The 25785-nt window shown below is 41.7% G+C and overlaps 1 protein-coding gene across 4 annotated transcripts in view; it reads left to right on the top strand.

The window, feature by feature from the left end:
• The window catches only part of SLC15A5 (solute carrier family 15 member 5), a 66333-nt gene that overhangs the window by 28952 nt on the left and 11596 nt on the right, over positions 1 to 25785 (top strand). For 3 of the 4 annotated variants that reach the window (XM_039324942.1, XM_039324943.1, XM_039324941.1), the window contains exons 4-8: positions 3113 to 3282; positions 7681 to 7901; positions 8112 to 8298; positions 16593 to 16781; positions 22157 to 22288. In XM_039324942.1, the coding sequence (XP_039180876.1) occupies positions 3113 to 3282; positions 7681 to 7901; positions 8112 to 8298; positions 16593 to 16781; positions 22157 to 22288 (899 nt within the window). The remainder of the gene's footprint in view (positions 1 to 3112; positions 3283 to 7680; positions 7902 to 8111; positions 8299 to 16592; positions 16782 to 22156; positions 22289 to 25785) is intronic. The other variant, XM_039324944.1, reaches the window with a different exon arrangement.

Genomic DNA, 25785 nt, shown 5'->3' with positions numbered 1-25785 from the left:
GCGAGCCGCTCACCTATATGCCAAACTCTCAAAATGCGAATTCCACCAGGAAAGGATAGACTACCTAGGCTATCGCATATCCCCACAGGGCATTGAAATGGACCCAGAGAAGGTCAGAGCAGTATTAGAATGGGCACCACCCCGCACAAGAAAGCAACTACAAAGTTTCCTGGGCTTTGCAAATTTTTACCGCCAATTCATCCCCTCATTTGCACAGATAGCCTTGCCCCTCACTAACTTACTAAAAACGAAGGGAACATCCTCAGTAAAACCTAGCCAGCCACTAAAATGGACAATGGAGTGCCAAGCAGCGTTTGAGAGACTAAAGAGACTTTTTTCTGCCGAACCAGTACTAAGGCACCCAGACATGGACAAACCCTTCATAATACAGGCAGATGCAAGTGATGTGGCAGTGGGGGCTGTGCTATTACAAGAAAATGATGATGCAGTATTGCAACCCTGTGCATATACATCTAAGAAACTCACGGAAACAGAACAGCGCTGGCCCGTATGGGAGAAGGAGGCTTATGGGATACGTTGGGCATTACTCACGTGGCGACAGTTCCTGGAAGGCAACAAAATCCCCTTCCAGGTATGGACTGATCACAAAAATTTAGAAGCCCTGAAAACTCCCAGGAAACTCAATCCCAAACAAGCCCGCTGGTCCCAGCATTTTCACCAATTCCAATTTAAGCTCAAACATTTACCAGGAAGAAAGAACTTCCTGGCAGATGCACTATCTCGCATGCCCCAATATAACAGCGCACGAACCACAGACTCTAGACCAATAATGGCAGAGTCACAACTGGCAGCGCCAGTAACCACAAGAACCCAAGCCAAAATAAAACCACAACTGGACAGCCAAACTGGGATTGAATTCAGAAAAAGTTTGGAAACAGATGATTGGTTCCAGAAAAACAAACATGTGTGCACAATGAGAGACGGATTGCCTTGGGTAGGGGAAAAGTTATATATACCAACAACTCAAAGACTAACTTTCATGCAACTTTGCCATGACACAAAATCAGCAGGGCATTTTGGATTTGTAAAAACTTTACACTTAATTAAACGGCAATTTTGGTGGCCATCAATAAAAAAGGACATAGAAAGTTATGTTGCCAGCTGCCCAACCTGTGCATCAGCAAAGAGGTTGCAAGGGAAATCGCCAGGGCTGTTACAACCAGTGGCAAGTCCCTCAGCCCCCTGGAGGGAAATAGCCATGGATTTTATAGTGGAATTGCCTGAAAGCAATGGGAATACTGTTATCTGGACAGTCACGGACCTATTTTCCAAACAGGTGCACTTTATCCCTTGCCAAAAAATTCCCACTGCAAAGGCCTTAGCAAAACTTTTTATCCAGCACATTTACAGATTGCACGGGGCACCCCAACGCATCATCTCTGATAGGGGAGTGCAATTTACGTCTACATTTTGGAAGGAATTTTTATCCCTCTTAGGGACCACTCAGGGACTGACATCTAGCCATCACCCTCAGACAGATGGACAAGCGGAACGCTGCCAGTCGGTACTTGAGCAATATTTGAGATGTTTTTTAAATTTCCAACAGAGTGATTGGACGGACTTACTTCCTTTTGCAGAAGTTGCCTACAATAATGCAGTCCACTCCAGCACAGGCTACACTCCTTTTCAAATAGCCAACGGCCAAAGTTTCAACCCTATGCCAGAGTTAACCCCAAAAGAACCAACGATCCCTTCACTGAAAGAATGGATGGAAAACCTACAAAACACCTGGCCAATAGTCAGAAAATCACTAGATGAAGCTAGGCGGGCATACAAAGCACAAGCCGATAAAAAAAGGGTTGAGCCTACACCATTCATTATAGGAGAAATGGTGTACTTATCTACAAAATACCTAAAGTCCCTACAGCCCTGTAAAAAACTTGGACCAAAATATATAGGACCTTTTCCAATTAAAAGGATCATAAATCCAGTAACAGTAGAATTAGAATTACCCAAAAACCTCAGGCAAATACACCCAATTTTTCATTGCAGCTTGCTGAAAAGAGAGCATCAGTCACCTCTACGGCCAAAAATCCCCCCCCCACCACCTCCAATCATGGTGGAGGGGGAACAACACTTCGAAATAAAAGAGATCCTTGACTCTAGGAGATATCGTGGAACAACTCAGTACCTAGTTGCCTGGAAACACCTCCCTGCCTCACAAAATGAGTGGGTCCATAAACGTCACGTCAGAGCCCCGAAGCTATTGAAGAAGTTTCACACAGAGTATCCTAACAAGCCTAACTAAATTTTTTACTTGTGTTTTCTTTCAGGTGGATCTCTCTTATTGTTAAGAGGGGCCGGATGTCAGAATCCAATTATATTTCATCTTTAATTATCAAACATAGAAACTCCCAATTCTGCCTTCTCTGGATTCTGCCATAAGAGGGAGAAAAGGGGGAGAGCAAAGGGGCTTTATGGCCCTCACTTCCTTCAGCACACTTCAAAGGACTGAATGTGTGTTTATTGTGGCCTCTAAGCTTTAACATATCAAAGAAGAGTAATTGCCTTTCATGTAGTTATCTGAAGTCTCCATCCAGACGGAAGAAGAAAGGGGATGGAATTGTGATACTTGAAACTATCACTGGAAGGGGGGTTGATTGGGTGGGACTACTGGGGAACCCCTTAAAACCTTGAATGGGAGAGCTTGAACCCCAAGTCCTGTCTAGCATGCCTGCAACCATTTTCTCTTAATAAAGGATTCCTGTTGGAAGAATTATTCCAAGAGTTCTGTCTTCTTAAGATGTGTGGGTCTATACATATGTTGTACATAGTATGTTTAGGTATGTGTCATGTATGTGTTTCACTTTGAGAGCGGGCAACTAAATTTCATTTTTGATGTGTGCCGTTGTGCCCACAGTAAAAAAAATGACAATAAAGGTTGTCTTATCACTTATCTTATCTTTGCTTGTGAGAAGGTCACAAAAAGTGATCACATGATCCCAGGATCCTGTCGAGCATTGGCCTGGGTTTATTCCATTCAGGCTGGCACTGTGACTTCCGTTGGAAAAGGAACCAGCTTCTTCTCACAAATAAAAGTTCTTTTTCACCTGTCTCTAGAAATAATGATTGTTGCCATTTCCCCTTACAGGTTTTATTGGTTGATCAACCTCAGTTCAGCTGTTGTCTTCATCAGCATCTCATACATCCAGCAGTCGGTGGCCCAAAACCTGGGTTTTCTTATTCCATTCGTTTCTGTCCTTATGGGACTGATCACGATTCACATGGCACGTAGTGAAATGATTTACCAGCCCCCCAGAGGTAAGCAGTTACATTATATGATTAATTTAATCAAGCAGGGGGAACACCCTAGGTTTTAAAATCGGCCATTTAAGATTGTCCAGTAAGGATTCTCTTAACACCTAAAGCTTCAAATATAGGCCACAGTTACATTGACTTTGACTAGTCCAGGGGTAGGCAACCTTGGCTCTTTTATGACTCGTGGACTTCAACTCCCAGAATTCCTGAGTCAGCAGAGCCAAGGTTGCCTACCCCTGGATTAGGATATACAGGTAGTCCTTGACTTACAACAGTTCATTTAGTGACCATTCAAAGTTACAACGGCACTGAAAAAAGTGACCTATGGCCATTTTTCACACTTTCGACCATTTCAGCATTCCCATGGTCATGTGATCAAAATTTAGATGCATGGCAACTGTCTCATATTTATGATGATTCCAATGTCCCAGGTTCATGTGATCAAGCTTTGCAACCTTCTTATAAGCAAATTCCATGGGGAAAGCAAGATTTAGTTAACAACCGCGTTACGAGCAATAGACGCATATTCCGCTTTATAGTGCTTTACAGCCCTCTCTAAGTGGGTTACAGAGTCAGCATATTGCCCCCAACCATTCGGGTCCTCATTTTATCGACTCGGAAGGATGGAAGGCTGAGTCAACCTTGAACTGGTCAGAATTGAACTCCTGGCAGTAGGCAGAGTCAGCCTGCAATACTGCAGTCTAACCACTGCACTGCCACTGCTCTTACTAGCTTAACAACTGCAGTGTCTCAATAACTGTGGCAAGAAAGATCGTTAAATGGGACGAAATTCACTTAACAAATGTTTTACTTAGCAACAGAAATTTTGGGCTCAAGTGTGGCCATAAAACGAGGACTACCTGTACCTTGAAATCTGATGAACTAAAAGTAAATAGGAAAAAATAGGATGCCTTCATTGCTAAGCTCCTAAAATTGTCATATTCTTGATTGCAAAGATGGAAAACCTGTGATTCAGAATTTCTCAATAATGGCCTCGTCGACTGAGATGTCTAGATATTTAGAATTGGAGGATGTCAGATTTGGTCTGGGGGCAAAAAAATGAAACATCCTCAACTCAAAGTCAGCTGCTGATATCTACACAGACACATCCATGACATTTTGGAGGGCAGCCACACTGTGGAAGTAGTTTGCCACTGTTTTCTTCAGTGGTATTGTTTTCAATATCTCATTCTACAGGTAGTTACAGACTTGAAATACGATCTTCCAAGTACTAATCAGGTCTGACCCAACTGGGGTGTTTGTGCATCTTCAGATCAGTCTAGGGCTGTCTAGATAAGTCCCTGCGGTTTCCTTGGCAAGACAAAGTGGTTTTGCTCTTGCTTGCTTTTTCCTGAGGTTGAAAAAGAAGGACTGGCCCAAAGTCATCCAGCTGACTTTGTGCCTAAGGCAGGATTAGAACTCGGGGTCTCTGTCTTTTTAATCAGGTGCCTTTTAGCACTACCCAAACCCTAACTCTGAAAGAGAGTGATTGGCACTCCCAGGGGATTCCAGGGTTATGAGAGAAATAATGTTTTGGCTAAATTATCCCAGATTTTACTTCAGACCAATCTTCTCTGGATTGCATTAATCTTCCCAATAGATTGAAATGATGTTTGTTCCTTGGGGATGCTTTTTTGTCTCTTTTCACACCCCTTTTGACCAATTGTTCAAGCAGCGCTACTCCTGTTTCCAAATAGCTAAATTTATAACCTTGTTCTAGCTTCTTCCAATAAGATGGTCTGGCTAGAATTTTCTCTCAAGCCAATAATTCAAGTCCATCAGTGACCTTAAAGAAATTACCGAGTTCTATTTTAAAGAGGTCTTTTCTTTTTCATACGTGGGCCCAGCATATGTCAAGCAAGGATTTCATTTCCATGTCTTTGTTGGGCTATAATTTTGACAATTGGCAGTTGACCAAAGATTGAGGTAGGGATGGGGAGAATCATCTAGAGAGCCATCTAGCTTTTTAAACTACTATAATTAAGTAGCATAGATTAATTCAAGGTCAGAGGAGAACACAGGAGCCAAGATTTTAAAGGAGAAAAGGTACAAAGGTAGGAAAGGAATATAGTGTATAGAACATACTTTAGTCAGTTCCTATAGTTTTGTTCCAAAATTCCAGGATATATTACATGCACGTTTGGAGATACATACAATAATGTTTTTATTACAGATAGTCCTTGACTTAACATCCACTTAGGAGTCTTTCCCTATGCTCCTTATGACCAGAATTCAAAGTTTCAATGGCTACACCCCCTCCCCCGTGCCCCTCCACTTTATGGCCTGTGATCACATTACTGTGTTTCACAATGATTTTTGTCAGAAACTAGCATTTACATTTTTCCAGTAAAAAATGCCCATTGTGAACAATGGATTCACTTAATGACCCACAGTGACTCATTTAAAAATGGCTGCAAAAAAGGCCTAAAATTGGGCATGCTCACACGATGACCTTTTTAATGACCAGCATGATTAACAACTGTAGTTCCAGGCTCAGTTATGGTTGTAAGTCAAGGATTTCCTGCAAACTCCAGCAAAGACCAAAATATGCATGGAGCACATTAATGAAAATATGATTGCCCTTTCACTTTATCAGACAGGACCCTACATATTTGCGGTCATTTTTCAGCTGAAATGAGTGCAAAGATTTTATTAGGTAAAGGCTGACGTGACACCTGAGCATCAAAGGAATATCTATCAAGGTGAAAAATTTAAGGCTCCATAACTCTATGCATTCTCCAAAATCCTTCAGTAGACTGCATTGCGTACTGATTTAATTTTCGCTTCCCAAACAAATGTCCCAAGCCAGCCTGAGGTTTTCCTTCAATGTTCCAACTTTGTCAGACCTTGTGGCACAGATCTCTAAACTAGGACATGCCATTAAAATAGGGATATTTAGGTAAAGTACATAAAGTAATGCGTATTTTTGAGAACAGCATGTAAAAGAAGATAGGGAAACAGCATGCAAAAATTGCATTTCTTTGGTCAATTTTCACATATTACAGAAATTTTAAAAATGCACCCGCAAAAGCATTGGGTGAAACAAACTTAAGATGGTCAAAATAAGAACAGGAAAGAACATTAATTTAACAGATATGTGGATTTTTAGCCACAAAGGTTGTTGGACAGCGTAAGGAACCATAGGCACCCTGGCCTGGAATTCTTCCAATTTATACTTGGAATCAAGTGACCTAAGAAAATCAATTCCAGGACCCTGTTAGACTATTGCTCATTTAAGCACTTGGTCTGCCACCCTCATTATCTGCAATGTCACTAAGAATCCCTTACATCAATTATCAACTCTTTCCTCTTGCTGTTTGTTTCCTACACTGTTTACTTTAAGTACTCTGTTGAGTTCCTCTCTTATCCTCCCAAACTTGTATATTGAGAGCTTATACACTGGAGACAAATTCCTTGTGTGTCTAATCATATTTGGCTAATAAAGTGTTTATTCTATTCTATTCTATTCTATTCTATTCTATTCTATTCTATATAGGTATTTAGGGTTCAGCTCAGTGGTGGGATTCAGCCAGTTTGCACCACTTTGGCAGAACTGGTAGCTAATTTTTTGTTGCCCAGGCCCAGAATGGATTTCTGGAAGCAACATCCACACAGAGAACCAGTTGTTCACATATTTGAATCCCACCACTGGTTAAGCTACTTCAAGCATTGCCTACTGGATTATGTCCATCCCTTTACTTGACGATCAGTGATCCCCATCAGTGGTCTGGAGATCTTGGCTGGATCAAACAATCTTGTACTGTTCTTTAGTGCAGGTATACATATCCAAAAATGATCTCAGTCATGAAAAGACATCAAATCTTTGGCATTCTCAGCCAAAATCACCCAAGACGTTTGGAGAGGAACACAAAAATTCAACCCTTTTCATTCCTTTTTTTTTTTGAAAATTAATGTTGGATCCACTTGTGAAGTTGGATATAGCTACCATAATACCTGCAGGTGTTACAGTACTGATACTTCACTTAAGAGTGTGGCTCTCAGCTTTTAGGGATGATCCAACTGTCAACGGTAAGAAAAAGTTGGGTGTTTTTGCAGATCAGGGATATGGTTATTATCTGCATCTGACTGAATTTTTCTGTGCTGAGGTTCAGTCTGCAAACAACTCCTATTGGAACTAAGAATGGCCCCACTCTATAGTTAGTACATTTAGTAAAATGCAGGTTTTCTGCCCTGTTGCTTTAATCCTTTGAATTTTTAGGTTGGATTTTGGGGTGAGGAGAGATTTCTAAGCAACTACTAGAGCAACAAACCCCTGACCTAATTTCTTCACCAGTTGAAATCTGCCAAAACTTTCAAAAAGGAATGCCAACTGCTGTAGCAGGCAGGTTGGTCTTATAAAGTCTGTGTTGTAAATTATTTTCTCCTCTGTCTTGTTGTTAGGTAGTTGCCTGTTGACAATCTGTGGCATCATTGCCAATGCATTGAAGCTGTGTTGCGTACAATGCCGCTATTTCAGTGGGAATGTGGCAAACTGGCTGGACCACGCCAAGGAAAACTATGGAGGCTGTTACACCGAAACACAAGTGGAAAACACAAAATTGCTCATCCGTCTCTTTCCTTTATTTGCCTTCCAAATCCTCTATAGATCATGTATTATGCAGGTGAGTGAGTTGTGCTTTGGTTTTAAATTTGGTTTGGTTTAGTTTGGTTCAGATGCACACTTTTGTCTCTTTAATTTTAGCATGCAATGAAATGTACCCCTTCAGAAATGGAGGTAAACAAAAAAAAAATCCCTTTATTTTCTTTCTTTTCCATGAGTGGAAGGAGGTTGGATTATCAACCAGACTAAAGCATTTCTCTTTGCTATTCAGATTCCATCCGGATATTATATACAGACAATGAATTCCAATTTGAATCTGAATGGATTCCTTTTGCCAATCGCTGCCATGAATTTAATAAGCATCTTGCCATTTTTAATCCTGGCACCCCTTCTGGAGTGCATCAATGCTTGTTTGTTGAATGCCAAAGCAAGCGGATGGTATCCTATGATCTGTATTGGTGAGTACTAAAACAATAGCACAAATTATTGACGGTAGTCCTTGACTGACGACCACTACTGAGTCTGGAATTGCTGCTGCTAAGCAAGATACCGTATATGCCGGCGTATAAGGTGACTTCCGCAAGCGTTAAAATCGGCGCCAAAGACAGGGGTCGTCTTATACACCGAGTCGTCTTATATGCTGGAAATACTGGTAGTTTCCAGCGTATAAGACGACGTTCTAGGAATGCGACTCAGCGACAAAGACAGGGGTCGTCTTATACGCCGGGTCTCCTTGTACGCCAGCATATATGGTAGTTGTTAAGTGAGTTTAGCTCCATTTTGCAACTTTTCTTGCCACAGTGGTTCAGTGTAGCACTCCAGTTGTTAATTTTGTAGCACAGTTGTTAAGTGAATCTGGCTTCTCCATTGACTTTGATTGTCAAAGGGGGAATCACATGACCCTGGGACACTGCAATTATCATAAATAATAATAATAAACTTTATTGTCATTGTATGTGTATACACATGTTATACATGCAACGAAATTTACGTGACAGCCACAGACCAGGTCCCACACACATAATCCCCAAACACACTCCCACCCACCACAATTCCCCACCCCTAAAACCACCCAAACATCCACCCAACAGACCAAGTAATACTGTCCAACAGTTCACTGATGGTGGCCCTTTAGTTCATTATTAAGTGCAATTATAGCTCTGGGATAAAAACTATTCAGAAAACGTGCCCAAATTTTGATCATGTGACCATGGGCATGATGCAACAATTGTTAAGTGTGTGAAAAACAGTCACAAATCACTTTTTTTCCAGTGCCGTTGTCACCTCAAACAGTCACTAAACAAATGTTATTTTGTTTTCTTTCCCTTCTGTATTTTATAATGCTTGGAAAGTCTGTCTTTATTATGATCTATTTCTGTGTTATACATCTGCTTATTTTCCTGATTTTTTATACAGGTAGTCCTCGACATACAACAGTTCATTTAATGACCATTCAAAGTTACGACATCACTGAAAATAGTGACTTACAACACTTACAACCATATTTTTTTCACACTTACAACCATGGCAGAATCCCCCATGGTCACGTGAACTGTTTCACTTAGCAACAGAAATCTTGGGGTCCATTATAAGTTGTAAGTCAAGCACTACCTGTATATCATAAATACTTTTTTTTTTAGAAACTTGCAAATAACCCTTACACAGGAAAAGCTATTGCTTTTGAGAATACTGGCATCCATCTCTAAATTAATGAGGTGATGGAGAATATCTCTCAAGTAACATTACCGGACAATATTAGTATTTGTGAATTTGTAGCTGTGCATCATTAGGGAGCTTCATTATTAAATAACGTCTGGTGGTTAAACAGTGTATATTTCACATTAAGGAAATATTATGATTATTTTATTTATTGCGCATGCATTTGGTCAATTTTTTAAAAGAGCTCATGGCAATTTTTTAAAGCAGCTTAGGCTGTGATGTGTGGAAATAGCACTCCCCTTCATACTGTTATTTGCAAATTCAAAGTAGAATAATCCAAGAAAGAAGGTGCCCTTTTTATGGCCCGAAGCCAACAATAAAACATTCAGAAGTTAATTGTAATGTCATAAATCCAATCAGGGTCTTATGAGAAACCAATTGACCTATGAGGTCCCAAACCCAGAAATCTCTTTCCACAAGTGCATAACATTACCATCAAAACTGATAGGAGAAAATTCTTGACTAAGCAGGAATATCAGCCTGGATGAAGACGGTAACAGGTCAGAAGCCAAATCCATAATGCTCTGGCAAATGCAAAATTAAAACAAGGTACTTCAGCATCTGTCCACGTAGGTGACAGCACCCTGAAAGCTAAAGGAAATTGACTAAGGAGGATCAGATCTGGCTAATGTTTCAAGAATCAGGACCCAGCTTCTTGGGTGAGAAGCAAAAAGTCTTCAAGGAAAAACAAAGTCCAGTTGTCTCTTGAAAAAGCATCTTTGGGATGACCATGACTTGGATGGCTGAGGATCTCCATAGACAACCATTAGGAAATTGCACTACTGTATTCTAGATTGAAAAGTTGAAAAAACATCCCAGAATAAAATGATGGCAAATCACTTCCATATCATAGCCAAGAAAATTGAAGTGCCAGTGAATTTACCAGATAGCAATGCCTGGTCAATCTAGCCATATATCTGTCCATACTTGGAAGCTAAGCAGGTCAAGCTGACTGGTCTGTAGCTTTCTTCTTGCATTCCCATTCAGTGATACTTTATTGATTAGCCTGTAGACCAGTGGTTCTCAACCTTTTTAATGCCGCGACCCCCAACCGGTCGTAAGTCGAGGACTACTCAACCGGTCATAAGTCGAGGACTACTCAACTGGTGTAGCACCGTTTGCAGAATGGGAATTTTGGTGGGCTCAGCAGGGCAGAGACAGCCTGGACAATTCCTATTGGCTTTTGAAAGCCAATAGAATTAGACTCTATTCAAGAGAGTCTATTCTATTGGCTTTCAAAAGCCAATAGAATAAAAGGGAGTAGCACAGCTAAGGAAAAGGGGAAAAAAATGGCGGACTGCGTTGTATGGCGACCCCCATGAAATGGTCGTTCGACCGCAAATGGGGCCCCGACCCACAGGTTGAGAACCACTGCTGTAGACCATCTCAGAACACAAAATACAAAACAGAACAGTTATAGGACCCTATATTAAAAATAGAACAAAAGAAATAAGTAAAAGAAAATGCAAATCGTATGATTTGCAATTCGGAAATAAACCTCCTTTTGATTATCAATGACAGACACTTGCAGATACAGAACTTTTATTATACACATTACAAAACTACAACATTACATGACTTTTTCACATAATCGCCATTCAAATTGAGGCACTTGTCATAACGTCTTACAAGGTTTGAAATTCCTTAGTCGCAGTCGCTCAGCGCCAAATCTGGCTTATGTGGGGGGGTGATCAAAAACATCCCAACGGAACTGCTTGAAAAGTTCCTGGGTGCGTCTAGCGGTGTGCAGGCGAGCATTATTGTGAATCAACACCACACCGTAAGTGGTGCCATAGAAAATCCCATCAAATGTGAAGATGCCAAAGGAGTACTGCTAGTGAAGTTCATGGAGCGTAGTTCTACCATCAATTCAGAAATCTACTGTGAAACGTTATGAAAACTCAGGCAAGCCATCCATAACAAGCATCGGGGCCTGCTGACTTCCGGTGTGGTGTTGGTCCACGATAATGCTTGCTCGCACACTGCTAGACGCACTCAAGAACTTTTGAAGCAGTTCTGTTGGGATGTTTTTGATCACCCCCCATAGCCCAGATTTGACGCTAAGCAACTACTACTAAGGAATTGTACCTTGTAAGATGTTATGACAAGTGCCTCAATTTGAATAGCGATTATGTCGAAAAGTAATGTAATGTTGTAGTTTTCTAATGTGTACAATAAAAGTTCTGCATCTGCAAGTGTCTGTCATTGATAACCAAATGGAGGCTTATTTCTGAATTGCCCTTTTATTTCACCCCTACAATTTACCCCAATCAGATCCATTTGTGCAGTTCTGTACTATTCTGGTTCAAATAAGGAACATATTATTATATACGCCTTTTCCAGAGAACTGGGTCTTCATAGTATGTGTCCAAATTAGGCTAATTAGAGCCCTGGTCATTTGTGTCTTGAATAATAATTCTGGGTTGATTAGTTTGAAGAGCCACTGGTTTGATTTCTTCGTTATTCCCTTGGTATTCTCAGGAGTCCTCTGCAGTGCCATGGTTGAAAGGCACCAATACTCTTCCCATCCTGCTTCTTTCCAATCCAACTACAAACTCGGTTCTCCAATCTTCTGGCACTTCCTTGTCTTCCAGGAGTTCTCAAAGCTTAAAGTCAGTGAACCTGAAACCGTATCTACCAGTTCTTTTAGCCCTATGAAATGGAATACATCTAGTTTTGGTGATCTGAATTTATATAAAGCAGCAAAGTGTTCTCTCCTGGCTTCCTTGCCCTGCATTTCACTTCTGCTGTCTGTGGTATGGACAAGTTAGGTCATTTTTTCCTTTTGTGAAAAGGTAAAGAGGCCATCTACATTTGAAAGCCCTCTGTCAAAAGAAGGGGAGGGATATGACCCTGTCTACCTCCTGTTGACAACACAGATCTTTCAGCAGTTCCATATCCATTTGCACTATTCAGGTGACCCTGAGGGCACAGATAACCTCCAACTGGTCTAAACCAGTGGTTCTTAACCTGGGCGATATTGCCCCCCAGGGGGCGATTTCGTTTTTCAGGGGGGCGATGGAACGAAAAGGGGGTGATATGGAGGTGATGGAGCGAGAAGTTTTGGGGACACTTTTGAGACTTTTTCGTACAGTGAATCGCTGTATATCTGTCGTACAAAAACATCAGATCGCTCGCTATTTAGTGGATTGAATTGTGTTTTCAAATGTTCCTCCAGCTAGCTTCAATACAGAACGCCGTACATATGTAAATACGCATTGCTTATCTTCATGCGTGTTGTGCAGCAGCCTCTACCCGTACAGTGGCGCGCCATTAGCCAGAATATGGGAGATATGGGGAAAAGACTGGAAATAAATTATTTGCATCGATATGTCCTGATGAACAATTTTAAAGAAAAGAAAAAAAGTGTTTGCATAAATTGAAGAATTATTTCCTATGTTGTGATTGAGAGGTTATGTTGGGGGAGGGGGGCGATGACAACTTCCTCATTGGCTCAAGGGGGCGATTCGTTCAAAAAGGTTAAGAACCCCTGGTCTAAGTGACTCTCAGAAAGAATCCTAACAACCAGATGACCAGATAAATCCTTCCATTCCCCATGACTCAGTCAGAAGTGAATAAGCTTCTTGGATGAGAAGCGAAATGTATTCAAGGAAAAACAAAGAAAGTCCAGTTGCCTCTTTGGGACAATCATGATCTGGATGACTGAGAATTTCCATAGACGTAAAAGATAAAAGTGTCCCTGTGGATTTTATCCCTCTAATCTTGACCGACTTTAGGGAGCAATATTCATCTCCATTTCTTAAGCCAGAGAACCAGCATTGTCCAGAGATATTCCCAGAGTCATGTGGCTGGCATGACATCACGGTGCACCACAGAACATATGGCAGAACATGGGATGCGGTTACATTCCTGCATGCTTATTTGCAGTACCTACCTCATCTACTTGCATTTGCATGCTTTCAGACTGCTAGGTTGGCAGGAGCTGAGACAGTGATGGTAGCTCATTCTGTCCCATGGCACTCAGGTCTTGAATTGCCAAGCTGTAGACCTTTAATGGTCTAAGACTCAGCGTCTTAACCATTGAGCCACTGCGTCCCCGTGAAAAGACAAATGCAAAATAGGCATTAAACTGTTCAGCCTTTTCCCGTTGCTATCTTCTCCAATCATCAGATCAACCATTCCCCAGACCTGCTTTTGGCATTCATGGGCAGACTCAGTCCTGGAGCTGTGGTGGTGCAGTGGTTAGAATGCAGCATTGTAGGCTGACTCTGCCCAGTGCCAGTAGTTTGACTCAGCCTTCCGTCCTTCCGAGGTTGGTAAAATGAGGACACAGATTGTTGGGGACAATAGGCTGACTCTGTAAACTGCTTAGAGAGGGCTGTAAAGCACTATGAAGTGGTATATAAATCTAAGTGCTATTGCTAACGTGTTTACCCTAAAATAAGGCCGGGTCTTATATTAATTTTTGCTCCAAAAGATATATTAGGGCTTATTTTTCAGTTAGATCTTATTTTCAGGGAAATATGGTACTAAATGCATCCGTCTGGCTGATGATCTTAACTGGGGCTTATTTTGGGAGTAGAGCTTATATGACAAGCATCCTGAAAGGTCATACTAGGGCTTATTTTCTGGCTAGGTCTTATTTTCAGGGAAACATAGTATTACTAAGAGCTCCTGATCCCCTCTATTCAGATTTGGGCTATTTCCTGAAATCCTGCTTTTGTGATATGCCGCTCTTCCCTCGTTCCTAGCTGTAGTACTGCCTACTTCTAAAGTAGAACATCAGCTCCCAATTCCTGCTTAGAAATCACTTTCCATTTGCATGAACTGGACCTTTGGAGTGTTCACCCAGCTTGAGCTATCTCCCATCCTCCAGTGCATCTTAAAACATGCACATAGTTAGAAATCAACATTTCCTGTATCCCTCCATTTAATTTGGCAAGCACGTAGCATGTGGCACAGCTAGTGCCGAAAGACAGGAAATATTAATCTGACTAGAATTAGCCTAATTAAGTTTGTTGTTAAGCTTTGTGCAAAGTAGAAACACATGAAACAGCAGGTGGCAATTACTCAGGATTTAAAATAAAATAATGTCTCAGCTGAGCTGCAGAAAAGAAGATTTGGATAATGATGCTGACAATTCTTTCAGTTACACGTTGGCCTAGAATCTAATGGGTGCCACAAGCATTTGAAAGATTTAGTGGTATTTAATATCCAGCTTCTTCTTTCTCCTGGCTTCATTGGTACAGTACATGGAGTGATTTATAAACGTGTATGAATGTGATACTGCAGGCCAGTGTTTCTCAAACTAGCAATGCTGGCTGGGGACTTCTGGGAGTTAAGTCCACACATCTTGCCAAGGTTGAGAAACATTGCTAGGTAGATAATCCCCGACTTACAGCCACAACTGAGTCCCGAATTACTGTTGCTAAGCGACACATTGGTTAAGTGAGTTTTGCCCCATTTTACAACTTTTCTTACCACAGTTGTTAAATGAATCACTGCAGTTGTTAAGTTAGTCACACGGTTGTTAAGTCAATCTGGCCTCCCCATCGACTTTGCTTGTCAGAAGGTCCCAGGTAGATCACATAACCCCAGGACATTGCAACCATCATAAATACGAGTCAGTTGCCAAGCATCTGAATTTTGATCATGTGTCTATGGCAGGGGTAGGCCACCTTGGCTCTTTTATGACTCGTGGACTTCAGCTCCCAGAATTCCTGAGCCAGCATGGCTCAGCTTGGAAACCTCTCCCTTTCCCCTCAGCATGGCTGGCTCAGGAATTCTGGGAGTTGAAGTCCACGAGTCATAAAAGAGCCAAGGTTGCCTATCCCTGGTCTATGGGGATGCCACAACAGTTGTAAGTATGAGATCACTTTTGTGAGTGCCATTGTAAGTTCGAACGGTCACTAAATGAACTGTTGTAAGTTGAGGACTGCTTGTACAAAAATGACAGAATGTGCATCCCTTTCTAGAAGGATGAATGGATGGCTAAACCAGAAATGTTCCTGGCATGGCTGTTGTCTGAATTAAATAGAAAAATCTGTTCAAACTTGTGGACCTTGAAACCCAGGTGTGTGTAGCACTGGTGCAAAAGTCCTGTTCCTATCAGTTCACCCTGGATGTGTTACTTGGAAAATAACTTCATAGTTCAAATGTTGATTATAGATGCCTGAAATAAGGCATTGTGGTAGCCTAAAGATGATATTTTAATTAACAACATATTAATTGGAGCTAAAGGTATTGTTGGGAGAGATTGGGAAGGGCTGCGAAGGGCTGGGAAAGGAAGGAACAATCGACATCAGAAATTAAGAGAGAGAAGATGAGTCTGCAGGGTCCAATCTTGGCCAGTCATCAGGACCAGAGATTTAACGTTTCAAGCTTTCGGACTTGTGATGGAGAACTTCAGAGGATTTCAGAGAACTTCTCTCTCAGCTTCTCATTCTGATGAAAGAGAAATTCGCAGAGAATGGGCTCCAGCACAAATCTCGGAAGACTAAACTTCTAGTCCTGGTGTCCAAGCCAGATTAGATCCTGTAACATTGTCCTGCGACACGTATATTTGCCTTCATTCGTAAGATGAGTTTCATAATCTCATACATTGACAACTTGGCCCAAGTTGCAAGACACCTTGGGAGAAACATTACAGATCATTTGACCAGACTCCGCCATAATGGACTTAGCCCTTTGCAGTTCCAAAGACTGAATTTACCCGAACAAGCGTGGCTGGCTCAGGAATTCTGGGAGTTGAAGTCCACAAGTCATAAAGGGGTCATCGTTCCTTACCTCTGTTCTAGAAGAAAAGCTTTAGAAACCTGTAGAAGCGATGGTGATAAAAATTTGAGGTCTAGAAAAATACACCATTTCCCCCCACAAAAATTGATACAGATAAAATATAATTTCTTCAACAGAAAATGAAAAATGCCTGGTATAAGTTGGGGATTAAGATAGCAAATGTTTGGAATATTTAAAAAGTCTGTTTTCACTGAGCATGGCACAGGCAATTTTTGTTACAGTTTACAATTTATATATCACTGTACAACATTAATTGTTCTTTGTGTTTGATACTCAGTTGTAGGTAACACTTCTGCAACTCTTTCCATGGTTGTTGCTGGTTTCTTTGAGCTACGTCGGAAGCATTTCCCTCTGGTTGAACAGACACTTTCAGGCAAAGCTCTCCTTGTTTCTTCCATGCCGTGTTTCCATCTGGCCCCACAGTATCTCTTGCTTGGCGTAGCAGAAACTCTGGTGACCCCCACCTGTAAGAACCCCTTTTCTGTTCCATTTCCTCATAAATAGAATAGAACAGAACAGAACCGAACAGAGCTGGAAGGGATCTTGGAGGTCTTCTAGTCCAGCCCCCTGCTCAAACAGGAGAACCTATACCATTTCAGACAAGTGACTGTCTAGTCTCTTCTTAAAAATCTCCAGTGATGGAGCACCCACGATTTCTGAAGGCAAGCTATTCCACTGGTATACCATTGTAGACAAATGGTTGCCCAATCTCTTCTTAAAAACTTACAGTGTTGAAGCATTCACAACTTCTGGAGGCAGGTTGTTCCACTGATTAATTGTTCGAACTGTCAGGAAGTTACTCCTTAGTTCTAGGTTGCTTCTCTCTTTGGTTAGTTTCCATCCGTTGCTTCTTGTCCTGCCTTCAAGTGCTTTGGGGAATAGCTTAACTCCCTCTTCTTTGTGGCAGCCCCTTAAATATTGGAAGACTGCTGTCATGTCACCCCTTGTCCTTCTCTTCATTAGACTAGACATATCTAATTCCAGCAACCATTCTTTATATGTTTTAGCCTCCAGGCCCCTATTCATCTTTGTTGCTCTTCTCTGCACTCTTTCTAGTTTCTCAATATCTTTTTTACATTGTGGTGACCAAAACTGGATGCAGTGTTGCCAAGGCATTGTAAAGTGGTATTAACACTTCACATGATCGTGATCAACTGTCTTAAACCCAGAATGATGCCTGTTTGACCAGGGATGGTTGAGGGATTCTTTTATTATTCTCGTCACCCTGTTCCTCGACTGCATTTCTGGGCCTCCTTATTGATCATTCCTACAGAAAGAGCTTTTGTTTGTCATCCTTGTGATGATTGCTCGCTCAAGGATAATGCTCTTTGTGGTTAAGAGAAGTGCCTGATTTACTGCTGGTGGTGGGGACTCTTTCCATTCATTATATGTGATCAAAGGAGCTGAAGAGAAGGTTAACTTCCATCCTTTTAACCTCACCATATTATAAAAAAAGATGATGAGATTCTGGAAAGAGTGCAGATAAGAGCAACAAAGATGATTAGGAGCCTGGAGGCTAAAACGTACAAAGAACGGTTGCTGGAATTGGGTATGTCTAGTCTAGTGAAAAGAAGGACTAGGGGTGACATGATAACAGTGTTCCAATATGTAAGGGGTTGCCACAAAGAAGAGGGGGGGGGGATCAACAGAAACAACAGATGGAAACTAATCAAAGAGAGAAACAACCTAGAACTAAGGAGAAATTTCCTAACAGTGAGAACAATTAACTAGGGCAGTGATGGCGAACCTTTTAGAGACTGAGTGCCCAAACTGCAACCCAGAATTCACTTATGCATCATTGAGTGCCGGGTGGGTGTGGCCCATTGGCTGGGTGTGGCCCATTGCGTGGGCGTGGCTGCGGTGGTAATGGCAGACTGGGTGGGACTAAAAAGTTCAATCAATTCCAACTTTGCAAGATCTTTTTTTTACCCACGAGAAGTTGAAATTGACTGATTGAGCCTTTTTTTTTTTTTTTGCACATGGTGGCGGAGGCCTAAAGCGAAAAGGTTTTATAAAACCCAGCTGAAGGCCTAGGACTGGGGCGACGGCGCGCGTGCCCACAGAGAAGGCTCTGAGTGCCGCCTCTGGCACCCGTGCCATAGGTTCGCCACCACTGAAGTAGTGAATGGTTTGCCTTCAGAAGTTGTGGGTGTTCCATTACTGGAGGCTTTTAAGAAGAGACTGGACAACCAGTCTCACTTGAGCAGCGGGTGGGACTAGAACAAGGGTCCTCAACCCCCAGTCCGTGGACCAGTACTGAGCCACGGCATGCCAGCAACCGGGCCGCACAAACAAGCAAAGCCCCATCTGTTAGATGCAGGCAGCACAGAAAACCACATACCTTTTCTCCACGGAACCGGTCCCTGGTGCCCAAAAGATTGGGGACCTCTGGACTAGAAGACCTCCAAGATCTCTTCCAACTCTGTTCTTCTGTTATTCTTTCTTCAGTATACTGTAAGACCCAGGATGTTACTTTCCAAAATCAACCAAACAGTCATTTCTATGAGAGTTCAATGGCAATTTTATGGATGGAGGACTTCTCACAGGGCAGATTGCCCATTTCTAATCTGTGCAGAAAGGAAAAAAACCAGGGAAAGCTGGGTGAGCAATGAAGCAAATGTAGCATTCCCTTGATGTATTTCTGTCTTTTTCTTCCCTTCAGAACACAGAATTACATTTGCCTTACAAAGATGACACCACGGCAAATATGATGCTGCAGCAAAAAATCTCCCTGCCTCTTTGTTGTTGTTTTTTTGCTAGTTGCATTGAGTATCCTGTGTTTCTTATAGGGCTCTGAGGCAACATATTACATAGGAGTTCCATGCAGACTACAAAAAAGATTCCAAAGAAGTGTTTCAGCCAAGTTCATGTCATAATAGGATCACTTTCTGCTACTTGCTAAACCACTTTCCTTTTAAAAAAAAACTCCTGCATAGACTTTGGGAGGAAAAAGTGTGTGTTCCTTAAAGGTGCAGCATCTTTTTTTTTCAGGTTCATGCAGAAGCTTGGGGAAAAAAAAAAAACAGGCCACTTTCATGAATTGCAGAAGAGTGATGGACTGGGACAACTGACCGGGGCCAACTCACCCCATTTGACTCGCCCCGGTCATCTCCACCCTGGCCAATTGGTCCCGGTCAACTTGCGGTGGCCAACTTGTCACAGGACAACTTACTGCAGGACAATTGAACATGAGATAACTCAAGAGAGGCAGGAAGAATTGCAGCTCACCCTAGCCTCCAGGACTTCTAACTTGAGAAGGTTCAAATCTGAAGCAAGACAAGGTCCGCAGCAATTCACTCCTCCCTCTTTTGAATTACCTTGCATTAAATTGTCCCATGGCAAGTTGTCTCACAACGAGTTGGCCTGTGGTGACTCAGTTGGGGCAAGTCGGCCACAGCATGTTGTCCTAGACCAGGGGTAGGCAACCTTGACTCTTTTATGACTCGTGAACTTCAACTCCCAGAATTCCTGAGCCAGCCATGCTGAGAGGGAAGGGAGAGGTTTCCAAGCTGAGCCATGCTGGCTTAGGAATTCTGGGAGTTGAAGTCCACGAGTCATAAAAGAGCCAAGGTTGCCTACCCCTGTCCTAGACCCGAGAGGTGGTTGGTGCCTTTGCCCTCTTCGAAATCCAAAGCACTTTTTCCAACCATTTTTGAAGCCTACACAAGCTCTAATTCATAGTCTTCTTTTCTCCAAGCTTATTGTCTTATCAATCTTGTCCTATATTGGGCTAAAATAGTGTTTTTCAATCTCAGCAACTTTAAAATGTATGGACTTCAACTGTCAGAAATCCCAGGTCAGCATGTTTTCCCCACCCAGATTCTGGGAGTTAAAGTCCACGCATTTGAAAGTTGCTGAGATTGTAAAGACTGGGCTAAGAGATACTGACCCCCAAAATATTGCTTAAGCTTCCATGGCTGGGGCTGGAGTTCAGACTAAATCTTAGGTTATGATCTGGGTTTGAACCCAAGCCAAGACATCTAAAGAATACATAGGCAAGTTGCTTAGAGTAAAGGCAGAGTTTATTTCGACAGCATAATGTGCAGTACAGCAATTGAAGGTAGGTATAAGTTACGGTTCTCAAGTGTATAGCAAAAGGGGGTGTTTGGTGATTAGGCACCCTGCTGAGCTTATGGGTCCCCCCCCAATTATTTACCATATCAACTGATTTCCTGCTTAAGACCACACCTGGAACACTGCAGTCAATTTTGGTCACCATATCACAAAAAAGATGTTGAGAGTTTGGAAAAAATTCAGAGAAGAGCAACTAAGATGATCAAAGGCCTGGAGGCTAAAACATACGAAGAATGGCTGCGGGACTTGGGTTTGGCTAGTCTAAAGAAAAGAAGAAATAGGGGTGACATGATAGCAGTATCTGAGGGGCTGCCACAAGGCAGAGGGGGACAGGTTGTTCACCAAAGCACCAGAGGGCAGGACGAGAAACAACAGTTGGAAACTGATCAAAGAGAGAAGCAACCTGGAATTAAGGAGAAATTTCTTGACAGTGAGGACAATCAACCCGAGGAACAGCTTACCCCCAGAAATTGTGGGTGCTCCATCACTGGAGATTTTAAAGAAGTGACTGGACAATCCCCTGTCTGAGATGGTGTAAGTCAGGGGTAGGCAACCGTGGCTCTTTTATGACTCGTGGACTTCAACTCCCAGAACTCCTGAACCAGTATGGCTCAGCTTGGAAACCTCTCCCTTTCCCCTCAGCATGGCTGGCTCAGGAATTCTGGGAGTTGAAGTCCACGAGTCATAAAAGAGCAAAGGTTGCCTACCCCTGGTGTAGGTTCTCCTGCTTGAGAAGGGGGCTGGACTAGAAGACCTCCAAGGTCCTTTCCAGCTCTATTCCATTCTATTCTTAATTAACTTAATCAACATTTAGAAGTCACACAGAGGAAGGGATCCTTTGTTTATTAATGGATATAATTTCTGGTATCCTGAAAGGACTGTTTACCTGAATAAGCTTGCAACCATTGGTCAGTCTCAACCTCATTGCATCTGTAAAGGATTTCCATATTCTGAGGGATTTCTTATGGTTTTGATTGGGTTTCTGATATTTGCCAATTTCCTAGCGGGAGAAAGCTGCATTTTGTCAGTTTAGCCCAGTGTAAGTAGTCCTCAGCTTACAACCACAATTGAGCTCAAAACTTCCATTGTTTTAAGCAAGACAGTTGTTAAGTGTCTGGTTTGCCCTATTTTACGACCTTTCTTGCCACAGTTGTTAAGCGAATCGCTGCAGTTCTTAAGTTAATAAAACAGTTGTATACTGAATCCGGCTCCCCCATTGACTTTGCCTGTCAGAAGGTCACAAAAGGTGATCACATGACCCCAGGACACTACAACCATCATAAATACATGCCAGTTGCCAAGTGTCCAAATTTTGATCATGTAACTGTGAGGAGGCTGCAATGGTTGTAAGTGTGAAAAATGGTCACGAGTCACTTTTTTCCAGTGCCATTGTCGCTAAACAAATAGTTGTAAGCTGAGGACTTCCTGTACGGGCAGAAAAGCTTAAGTGGTTCTTTATTTTGTGACCTGGGGTTTACTGAAGTCAGGCATGGCCAAGGCTAGTGGGTGATATGGACATGGAACATATCAAGGGTGATATGGAAGTCACTTCATTCCCATATCCCACGGGTAGGGAACCTTGGCTCTTTTATGACTTGTGTCTGGCTCAGGAATTCTGGGAGTTGAAGTCCACAAGTGATAAAGGAACCAAGGTTGCCCCACCCCTGCCATATCCCAATCCACCTCCCTAACCACTGCTCTAGCCTGCCTCTCTCCATCCCCAGGGTAGTTCTCCTTCATAATTATTTTTTCTCTTCCTTTGCAAAGGTGTCTTCATTACATTCAGATTTCTGCCAGGCCAAATTCGTGGGGTTGCCATGCAAATCTTGACTTTCTTCAATGGAGCTGGTTGCATCATGGGTGCCTTCCTTATCCAAATAACTTACGTTGGTTCACAAGGTAAAATATCCCGTATATTTAGACAGTGTCTGGATCTCACTATTCTTTTCTACTGTTCTTTTCTTACATAAGGGAATCGCCATTTAGCGAATGCCAAGTGCTGGTCTATGACTGTAATAAAGATTCAGTTTGATTGATGGCTGAGAGAGACTTGAACCTGGTTCTCCTTAATGCTAGACAAGCACTTTAACCACTATACCACATTGTCTGTATTTGTAATCACTCCTTCATTAGCTCTCAGTAATGAAGACTACCTCCATCTGTCAAATCAAAGTGAGGAAATGTTCAAAACCTTGCACATTATTTTTCTGTCCTCTTTCTCATTTTCCATCTCCTATTTCTTTATCTGCTTCCTTTGCTGCCTAGCTGATTATCCCATTATGAAAGAGAGATAAATAATAAGATTGATAATCAAAGGATGACCATCAGATGTGAATGTTCAATAAAATTCCTATAATGATCTGTTGGTAATTCACACACACACAAAAAAAGTTTTCTGCAGCCAAAATGAAGATAGGTGATTTTTTCTTACTCCTTTTCTAAGTAGCTATTCTTATACTCTTCCTATTGAACATTGACATCCATTAGAAATAGCAGTCTAAGAACCTGCAGTGAATTGATTTTTTTCATGATTAAGATGGGTCACTAAGCTACAGCTGTATTCCTTATAATATAATGAATCATTCCGATTATGAAAGGTAGAATAATTAATAGGAGCTGTTACAGAACTCCTTTTTTTAATTCTCCTCAGAAAATGAATTAAAAGCCGTTACATTACACTACCAGTGCATAGGGTGGGCAGAACTTTTTTTAAAAAATGTATTTCAGCTTTTTTTTTTTTTTTTTTTTTAGAAATGCTCGTGCCGTATTTCAAAATATTTTCTCCAGGATGGCTTGTATTAAGCTCATAAGATGATCCGTTTCTTTTTTTTTTTTCTAATAATATTTTATTAGTTTTCTAATTTTATAATTGAGTATTTAGAAAGCAATGTGGTGGCTAGGTTAATCAATAGTTCAATAACATACATAAATCTTTAGTACAAATCTCATGTTACAACATCAAATATAGGTTTCCTGCCTGAGCAGGGGGTTGGACTAGAAGACCTCCAAGGTCCCTTCCAACTCTGTTATTCTGTTAATAATTTTAAAAGAACAGCATAGAAGGCAATCAAAGCAAGAAATGCACAATATCAGTCAGTGAAAATACACTGAAGTTTAAAGAGATAAAGAATTTGGACAAAAATTAGTAGATGTTTAAAAGTCTTGAAGAGTTAAAATGTCTTCATCTAGTACAGAAAGGATAGCACAGGGGTGATAATCTAAACCAGTGGCCCCCAACCTGTTGGGCACCAGGGACCAGTTCTGTGGAGAAAGGTGTATCCGCGGACCAGAGGGGCTGTGGTTTTGTGTTGCTGCTTCTATCCCGCGGATGGAGCTTTGCTTGTTTGCGCATGCCATGGACTGGTGCTGGTCCACGGACTGGGGTTGAGGACCCCTGATCTAAACCACACTGTATAGGGCAGGCATGTCAAACTGCCAGCCCACAAGCCAGGTGCATCACACCGAAACCGCGCCCACCCCATTGCCGGCAATGGGGAAAAACTCCCAATACATTGCGCGACATCATGTGACGTTGCGAGTTTGACATGCCTGGCATAGGGTATTCCACATTGTTAGCAGTAGCTGGAGACAATCTACAAATACAGTTCTTACAATGGAGTCAGGATGTTGGCCCACGAAGAGTGTATATCCTTTTTTTATTAGGTGTATATCCCACCTTTTTTTTAGCTATATAAGCCCACCTTTATTTTGTACAATTCAAGGCAGTTGTGGAAAAACAAGCACAGCTGGGGGTGGAGTCAAAAGAGCAATCAGCCTGGAATCATTACATTCTCACAAATGGTCTTCATCCAACCCCTCTTGAATTCTGTTGATTCTTACCTAGAGCCTATTTAGTGCTGACCATTAGTTGACAAGATCCTTTTGTATAGGCATGAGCAATAAATCAGCTGAACTGGAACTTGACATGTGGTCTGGATTCTTCAGGCCTGATGGCAGCGTACATAATGTGCCTGCACTATTTTCTCCATAACAACAACAATACTTCAAGTAATGGGTCCAAAGTCACCCATTTGGTTTGTGTGCCCGAGAGAAAAATACGACTCCCATCCTCCTAATCTGCAGTTTGGCACCTTCACCAAAACATAGAACTGAATAATGTATGACTTCAAGCGCCAACCTCAGACAATCTTGCTTTTGCAACCTGTATAAATCAGTTAAGGAGAGGAAATGTCTTTCTTTCTTAAGTATATGCCTGTTTTGCATAACATATTCTACTTTTCACATAAATAAGAGACACTACTGTCATATTTTGGAGTTTTGTTTCCACCAAAATTCTTATGTGAAATTCTGGAGGTTGTTAACCATAAAGTTGCAATTATAACATAACTTCATCAACAGTTGTAAGAATAAGGAATTTTTCATTTTCTTTTTAAGAAGGAAAAAAAAATCTGGCTTCTATGCTTGATTAGGGGATCCTGTGAGTTTAAAATAAATAACAGGCGCATCACTGAGATCTCATTTTCTGTTTAAAACGCTCTCTGTTTAAAACAGGGTTCTTCAAACTTGGCGCTTTTATGACTTGTGGACTTCAAATCCCAGAATTCCTCAGCCAGGCACGCTGGCTGAGGAATTCTGGGAGTTGAAGTCCACAAGTCATGAAAAGGCCAAGTTTGAAGACCTCTGGTTTAAAATGTTTTCAGTCATGAACCAATGAGAGGTATTTTGATTTCATTCACATATTTTTTTTCTCGTATATTCATGGTGAGTATTAATTTTTCTTAAGACAGGACGACCTCAACATATGACCGATCGCTTAGTGACCGTTCAAAATTCCAATGGATTTACATAAGGGGGGTTACTTATGACCCAGATTTCAAATTCTGATGGACACCCACCACACACACACACACACACACACACACACACACACAATCATGTGATCTCACTCCAAGTCTTCTCTCACTGGACCACATTGATGCCCTTTTTACAGCATTCTGAGTTACATGACCATGTTTTATGATGGTTTTGCTGAAAACCAGCATTTGCCTCTGGTTTTTGGTAAAGCCGCACCCATAGCAAATCATTGATTTGCTTGACAATCATGGCATTCGCTTAACTGCTGTGGATTCACTTAATGAATCATAAAATGGGTCATCATGTGACTATGCCCCTTTATGACCATCATGAGCTAGGCAGTGGTGGGATTCAAATATGTGAACCACTGGTTCTCTGTATGGATGCCACTTCTGGAAGTCCATTCTGAGCCTGGGCAACAAAAAATTAGCTACCGGTTCTGCCGAAGTGGTACGAACTGGCTGAATCCCACCACTGGAGCTAGGACCATGGTGAGTAGGCTCCATTATGGTGATAACTTGAGGACTACCTATAGAACAAATGTGCCAGTCTTCCTACAGAGAAAACAACTATTCTACTCA

This window comes from Crotalus tigris, unplaced genomic scaffold, assembly GCF_016545835.1.
Source record: "Crotalus tigris isolate CLP2741 ecotype Arizona unplaced genomic scaffold, ASM1654583v1 scf7180000024310.2302065, whole genome shotgun sequence".
NCBI classification, from domain to species: domain Eukaryota; kingdom Metazoa; phylum Chordata; class Lepidosauria; order Squamata; family Viperidae; genus Crotalus; species Crotalus tigris.
This window is presented reverse-complemented; position numbering and strand designations above follow the sequence as displayed.